The sequence below is a fragment of the Anolis sagrei genome, chromosome 2 (assembly GCF_037176765.1).
Source record: "Anolis sagrei isolate rAnoSag1 chromosome 2, rAnoSag1.mat, whole genome shotgun sequence".
Classification (NCBI taxonomy): Eukaryota; Metazoa; Chordata; class Lepidosauria; order Squamata; family Dactyloidae; genus Anolis; species Anolis sagrei.
Window position 1 is genome coordinate 172,161,146 of NC_090022.1, and position 7,974 is coordinate 172,169,119.

At 45.8% G+C, this 7,974-nt stretch overlaps 1 protein-coding gene across 1 annotated transcript; it reads right to left on the reverse strand.

The window, feature by feature from the left end:
• Window positions 1–325: 325 nt before the first annotated feature.
• Window positions 326–6,286, reverse strand: LOC132767904 (P2Y purinoceptor 11-like). The gene is made up of 2 exons (XM_060763312.2): window positions 6,096–6,286; window positions 326–1,856 (listed from the first exon to the last, which is right to left on the reverse strand). Exon 2 carries the CDS (start codon window positions 1,853–1,855, stop codon window positions 824–826), a length of 1,032 nt encoding a protein of 343 aa, XP_060619295.2. The 5' UTR covers window position 1,856; window positions 6,096–6,286; the 3' UTR covers window positions 326–823.
• Between the last annotated feature and the right edge of the window lie 1,688 nt (window positions 6,287–7,974).

Here is a 7,974-nt window from a genome sequence, read left to right on the forward strand (position 1 = left end):
AAGGCAATACTGGTTTTGGCTACCCTACTTCATCCCATAACTTCTCATCAAAAATACAAAATTTCTTCCCGCTATAATACAGGAACTGCAAGGCAATTATAAGTCCTGTCCATGAGAAATTATTTCAGCAGTACTAATCCTGGGGTGGAGCCCCCGGTGGCGCAGTGGGTTAAAGCACTGAGCTGCTGAGCTTGTTGATCGAAAGGTCGCAGGTTCGATTCCGGGGAGCGGCGTGAGCTTCCACTGTCAGCCCTAGCTTCTGCCAACCTAGCAGTTTGAAAACATGCAAATGTTAGTAGATCAATAGGTACCGCTCTGGCGGGAAGGTAACGGCACTCCATGCAGTCATGCTGGCCACATGACCTTGGAGGTGTCTACGGACAACGCTGGCTCTTTGGCTTAGAAATGGAGATGAGCACCACACCCAAGAGTCAGACACGACTGGACTTAATGTCAGGGGACTACCTTTACCTTTACCCTGATTTTGCCCAGGGGCGCTCTTGAGGCACTCTTGGGGGAAAATAGACCTTTACATATGCGAGTTGTAGTTACTGGGATGTATAGTTCACCTAAAATCAAAGAGCATTCTGAACTCAACCAATGATGGAATTGAACCAAATATGGCACACAGAACTCTCATGACGAACAGAAAATTACCTAGGGCCGCCTCTGGACACTAGCATGAGTCACAAGGCAATACTGGTTTGGGCTACCCTACTTCATCCCATAACTTCTCATCAATAATACAAAATTTCTTCCCGCTATAGTACAGGAACTGCAAGGCAATTGTAAGTCCTGTCCATGAGAAATTATTTCAGCAGTACTAGTCCTGGGGTATCTGAGAAGGGAGTTTGTTGCATAGTCGTATTTCCACATTCTTTTCTTCTTCATGCACCTCTTTCCTCCAACGAAAACACCTGAAGCAATGGTGCCGCAAGCTGTCAGTCAGGGCAGCATAAACCAATGGGTGGATGCAGATGTGGAAGTTGACCAAGATCTTGGCCATCTGGTAGAAATCATAGACCAAAACATTGCAATTCTTTGGCGTACGATTTTGAAGGTTCTCGTGCATACGGTTGTGCAGGTTCAGGTTGCGTAAAACATGAAAAGGCAGGTAGAAAAGGGCATAGAGGACCACCACTATGCCAACCAGGGTCTTCACTTTCCATTTTTCCTCTGCTGTGAGGCTGTGGCTACGGATGACTGCGCAGACAATAGCCACACAGGAAAAGGCAGTCAGGAGAAAGGGCAACCCGCACCCAAAAGCTGCCAGGAACAGGCTGTAGGGCCAGTACTTGGGCAGCTCTGCCCTGGATGCGCTTCCCAGACAGATCATTCTGTTGATGTTGTTTTCAGAGACATTTTCAAGGGCGGAAAAGGTAAAAACAGGTGCTGAGATGGCCATCACCAGTAACCACACTGCCCCACTGACAAGCTTTGCATGGCGAGGCTCCAAGCGGCCGTGGGCAAAGAAAGGGTGGACAATGGCAACGTAACGGTTCAGGCTGATGCAGGCAACAAAAAATGTGCTACCATAAAGGTTGCAGAAGAAGAGGAAGCGGTCCAGTTTGCAGAAGACAGCACCATATTTCCAGTCCTTGGGAGGGTAATAATAAGATGCTATGGGTAACAACGAGAAGGCGCAAAGGAGGTCACTGACAGTCAAGTTGAAGGCATAGATGATGCCAGTGTGCCACTGACGTTCTCCAACGACAAAGCGGTAGATGGCAAAGCCATTCCCAGCAACAGCCAAAACCGACTGGAGAACAAAGAGGAACCATATCTCTTCTTGGAACTTGTCCAATCGTGGTCTGCAGTTTGTGGTCCCATTAGTGGTCTGCTCCAGAGTGGACATCCTGGAAAAAGGAGAAAGTAAGATTAAATTCTTCCAGTTCTGGTGGTGAAAATTTCAGAACTCTAACAAAACTTTCAAAATTTAATTATGATTTCATTATTGGCGATTTTTATGACAGAAATAATTAGGAACTGCCATTTACGAGGGGTATTTTTTAAGTAAGGTCCGTTTTGTTGTAGACATTAGTAGTTTGCGTGCATACCGCAACGAGCGTGTGCGTCGTGTACCGGCATGCCTCAGGAACAACTGTGCTCAGTTTCCACTCTGTAGCTAACCTGTACGGTTCTGTTCTTTGCTTTAAAAATGTTTAAGACTATCAACTCACCCGCCGCATGTGAGGTTCGCTCAGCGATACGGTTTTTGTCAGCAAGGAACCTGCCTGCCGCAGAAATTCATTGACAGATTTGTGAAGTGTACGGTGATACTGTTATGAGTGAAAGCAAAGTGCGTAAGTGGGTACGACAATTCAAAGATGGCCATGACAACGTCCATGATGAGGACCGCTCCAGTCGCCCTTCTTTGATTACAGACGATTTGGTTATCGGAGCAGGCGGCAAGTTTTTATGAAGAGGGTATTTTAAAATTGGTTCAGAAGTATGATAAGTGTTTGAACAAACTTGGCAACTATGTTGAAAAATAGAGTGAAGTAGGTACTTTCTGAAAATAAATTTACTTTTTTGAAATAATATTTCGTTGTGTACTTATGTTCCAACGGACCTTACTTAAAAAAATACCCCTTGTATAATGAAATTTTGAGAGTTTTGTTAAAGTTTTGAAATTTTCACCACCAGAACTTTAGTTTTGTAAGTACTTTAGAACCATGTATTGCCCAGACCTACTGTTTATGGCAGGGGTCCTCAAACTTTTTAAACCGGGGGCCAGTTCACTGTCCCACAGACCGTTGGAGGGCCAGACTATAGGTTGTTTTTTAAAAAAAAAAAAAAAAAACCAATAAATTATTTTGCTGTGTGGAAGGGCCCTTAGAGGGGGTTCTTTCTAGCCTTCTTTAGGCAGTAATTCCAGGAGCAGAGAATGGGAAATCTTCCTATTTCTAGTCTGAACAAAATCTGGCTACCAGTATTAAAAAAAACTCTAAAAATTATAACTGTAAATAAAGAACAACACTCAAACACAGGGGAACTCCAGACAAGAAACAATCAGGGCCAGGTAATCGCCTCTCAACAAAGGATTCTCCCTAAAAACTGTCAGGCTATGAAATGGTAATCAAGGTGGCCAATTGAAACATTCATACCTACCTCCAACAGACAAGAGTTCTTTCTCCCACCCTGGATCTTCCACAATTTTCCTAGTTAAAGGTTTTCCTCTGACATGAAGTCCAGTCATGTCTGACTCTGGGGTGTGGTGCTCATCTGCATTTCTAAGTCGAAGAGCCGGCGTTGTCCGTAGACACCTCCAAGGTCATGTGGCCGGCATGACTGCATGGAGCGCCGGGGCAACCTCCCTTGGCTGGCTCACGCTGCCCATAGGGCACTTATCCGGCCCGTGGAGGAGGAGCGCCCCCCCCCCCACAGTGCCCCTCCCTTGGCTGGCTCACGCTATCCGTCAGGCCCGATGGGCAGCGTGAGCCTGCCAAGGGAGGAGCAGTACTGCGCAGCCTACTCGCGCGTAAAGCACCTCGCGAGGTGCTTTACGTGCGAGTAGGCCACACGGAGCAGCTGCCCTTGGCTGGCTCATGCTGCCCATCGGGCCTGACGGATAGTGTGAGCCAGCCAAGGGAGGGGCACTGGGGGGGGGGCGCTCCTCCTCCGCGGGCCGGATAAGTGCCCTTGGCGGCCCGGAAGTGGCCCACGGGCCTTAGTTTGGGGACCCCTGGTTTATGGACCTTTCAAGCACTGTGGATTGTCTTATTGGAATGGAAAAGTGAGTTAAGAGACAAGGAGTTCCAGTTAGAGGACCCAAAGTTCAGCAATAAGGTGCTAAAAATATGAAAAAAAATAATTGTAAATATTGAATGCCTCAGAGTATATGCATCATATTTTTCTGCACTACTAGCTGTATCCTCTACTGAACCAACCAAGAAACTGGATCAGAAAGACTCAGTATTTCTGTACATGTATTGCATCCATGGTCAAGCGATTCCAACTTCAGTCCCTGCAATCTCCAGTTTCTAACAAACCCATTAAGTTTCAAACATTCTGCATCTTTTGAAACCACCCACCACAATTAATAACAAGATAAAACCTCTTACGAATTGCACGTTTTTTTCTGTTGAAATTCTTCATCTCTTATCAGTCATAAACATAAGGAGCCCCCGGTGGCACAATGGGTTAAACTCATGTGCCAGCAGGACTGAAGACCAACAAGTTGTAGGTTCGAATTTGGGGAGAGAATGGATGAGCTCCCTCTGTCAGCTCCAGCTCCCCATGCGGGGACATAAGAGAAGCCTCCTACAAGGATGGTAAAACATTAAAACATCTGGGCAATGTCCTTACAGACGGCCAATTCTCTCACACCAGAAGCAACTTGCAGTTTCTCAAGTTGCTCCTGACATGAAAATAAAAGTCAAAAACATTATATCCTTCACAGCACTATCATGTTTGTTGGACTTAGGGAAGAAATAGCTCCTAAGCAAAGCACATATCATATATACTTATCCTCATGTATAAGTCAAGGGCAAGTTTTGGGCCAATAACTATGGGTTTGATACTATCCATGGATAAGTCGGGGGTCATTCTCAGTAGAGGCAAAAGTTGCAATGCTCCACTTCCTCAATTGTACTTGTTCAACGTCACTGGAGGGACATTAAGAAATTGACCTATTTAGTCACAATTTTAAAAAAGCCCTTGGTTTCAAATAGTGTCATTTGTTATGCATTGCCTTAAGAGCCTTAGTAGGGTGAAAGTTGATAAATTATATAAAGTACTAGCCGTACGCTGTCACACGCTGCGTGGTCCACAAATATATACACACACAATATATACACAAATATATGCACACACAAAACACATATACACAGTGTCTCGTGTATATGTGTTTTATGTGTGTATATATTTGTGTATATGTGTGTTTGTATATATGTGTATGTGGTTTTGCGAAAACATTGTAATATAATTTTTGTTTTTTGGCTTTTTAAGTCTCTTCTGCTGTTTTTTCAGTGTTTTTATGAGTGATGGTCACTCATTGGCCTGATAGGTCTGTTGGAACTAGGAAAAAGGGTTTATATATCTGTGGAATGACTGGGGTGGGACAAAGAACTCTTGTCTGCTGGAGCTAGGAGTGAATGTTTCAACTGATCACCTTGATTAGCATTTGATTGCCTGGCAGTGCCTGGAGCAATCTTTTGTTGAGAGGTAATTAGATGTAAATGAGATGTAATTAGAGGTAAATACATAAATAAATGTATTTATTTACAACATTTCTACCCTGCCCTTCTCAACCCCTGAGGGGGGACTCAGAGCGGCTAACACTGGCAACAATTCGATGCCGCAATATCACAATATAACAACATAAAAACATAAAATACACAATAGATTAAAAAAAAACATTACAATAGGTCCAGCAGACAAAAGTCCTTTGTCCCACCATTTTTGTCGTGTCAGGAGTAACTCCTGGTGTGAGAGAATTGGCCGTCTGCAAGGACGTTGCCCAGGGGACGCCTGGATGATTTGATGTTTTATCATCCTTGCGGGAGGCTTCTCTCATGTCCCCGCATGAGGAGCTGGAGCTGATAGAAGGAGCTCATCCGCCTCTCCCTGGATTCGAACCTGCGACCAGTCGGTCTTCAGTCCTGCCGGCACAGGGGTTTAATTCACTGCACCACCAAGATTTTCCCAGGCTCAGGCAGGCCTTCAAATGCTAATGAAGGTGATCAGCTGAAACATTCACACCTAGCTCCAGCAGGGAAGAGCTAGTTGCCCCACCCCAGCCATTCCACAGATATATAAACCCTTTTTCCTAGTTCCAACAGACCTCACTACCTCTGAGGATGCTTGCCATAGATGCAGGCGAAACGTCAGGAGAGAATGCCTCTAGATCATGGCCATACAGCCCGAAAAAACTTACAACAACCCAGTGATTCCGGCCATGAAAGCCTTCAACAATACATAAACAGTTCACTTTTGCAAAATACAAACGTTTAAAAGTTGTTCTGGAGGAATCAGTAACACATTAAGGCATTACAAGTTAAGTTTAGCTAGATATTTCCACACTTTGGAGGAAATTATGACTGTATTCTGCTTAATTATGCTATTAAAATAGTGGCCCCAACATACATACATACCTCTGAGTGATTTTCCAGATCTTTCTTTGGTGCACAGCTAAGGAGTTTTCTGCTCTTGTTAGAGAAGTGACCAAATCCAGGATCAGACGAGCAAATGGGGAAGTGGCCTAGACACCGAGTAGCTAAATAAAAACTGGAATGAAGTCTCTTGCCCCACAAAGGGCCACCTCTTATAGTTGTTAACACGTGAATGTCTGCTTACAAGCCACGAGCAACTTCAGAGCAACTTCAAAGCAACTGCCGTGAACATCTTACAAAGGAAAGGGCAGAATGGAAAGAAAATGAGCAAAGCGACGGCAGGGAGGGGTGCAGGCTGACATTTGTCAATGTGGGACAGGATGCCGAGTGTGGTACTGAGAGTCTACACCTCAAAGCGACTCGGCCTTTTTCAACTGAAAGTACATCACAGCCTCCTTGGAGAAGCGAATACGGATGGGCGTGTGACATGGAATGAATCAGTTCTGAGCATTACTTTTGAAAATCTGGGTTAAACCCTTGTGCCGGCAAGACTGAAGACTGACAGGTCGCAGGTTCGAATCAGAGAACGCGGGTGAGCTCCCTCTGTCAGCTCCAGCTCCAACATGAGAGAAGCCTGCCCCAAGGATGGAAAAACATCAAAACATCTTGGGCAACGTCCTTGCAGATGGCCAATTCTCTCACACCAGAAGCGATTTGCAGTTTCTCAAGTCACTCCTGACACGAAAATAAAATAGTAAGCTCCCAGAATCCCCTTGAATTTGCTGGCAGTGGAAATTTGGGGCAGTGTGGTTCAGTATAGAATCTGTTACCAAGCTCTGGTTCCTGAAGCTGACATCTGCTTAGCCTCAACCCAAGGGTCCTCTACCTGCGTCAAACTACAAGAGAGGAGATTTCAAACTATTAGAGAGGAGATTCCATCTGAACATTAGGAAGAACTTCCTGACTGTGAGAGCCGTTCAGCAGTGGAACTCTCTGCCCCAGAGTGTGGTGGAGTGTCATGGACCAGCCCACGCCAGAGCTCCCTGTCGGCCGTCACCACCCCCAGCTCCTTCAAGGTCAATCCAGTCACTTCAAGGATCCCATCCATCCATCTTTGGAAGCTTCTTTGGAAGCTTTTAAGCAGAGGCTGGATGGCCATCTGTCAGGGGTGATTTGAATGCAATATTCCTGCTTCTTGGCAGGGGGTTGGACTGGATGGCCCATGAGGTCTCTTCCAACTCTTTGATTCTATGATTCTATGCGTCACTCGCCAGATCATATTGTTCATTTGTTCAGTCGCTTCTGACTCTTTGTGACCTCATGGACCAGCCCACGCCAGAGCTCCCTGTCGGCCGTCACCACCCCCAGCTCCTTCAAGGTCAATCCAGTCACTTCAAGGATCCCATCCATCCATCTTGCCCTTGTGATCTGGGGATCACAACCAGATACAGTGAAGACATCTGCCCTTGCACTGTGCTACTCTGCTGCTGAGTACGCATGCCCAGTGTGGAACCCATCTCACCACACTAAAACAGTAGATGTGGCTCTTAATGAGACATGCCGCATTATCACGGAGTGTCTGCGGCCCACACCACTGGAGAAATTACACTGCTTAGCTGGTATTGCACCACCTGACATCCGCCGGGAAGTAGCAGCCAATAGTGAAAGGACCAAGGCAGAGACATCTCCAGCTCATCCCCTGTTTGGGTATTAGCCAGCACATCAACGACTTAAATCTAGAAATAGTTTTCTAAGATCTACAGAGACACTCGCTGAAACACCTCAGCAAGCGAGAGTCCAAAAGTGGCAGGCTCAAACCCAGAACCTCAATCAATGGCTGATACCAAATGAGAGACTCCCTCCTGGGCACTCAGAAAACTAGGCGACTTGGAAGGCGCTGAACAGACTGCACTCTGGCACC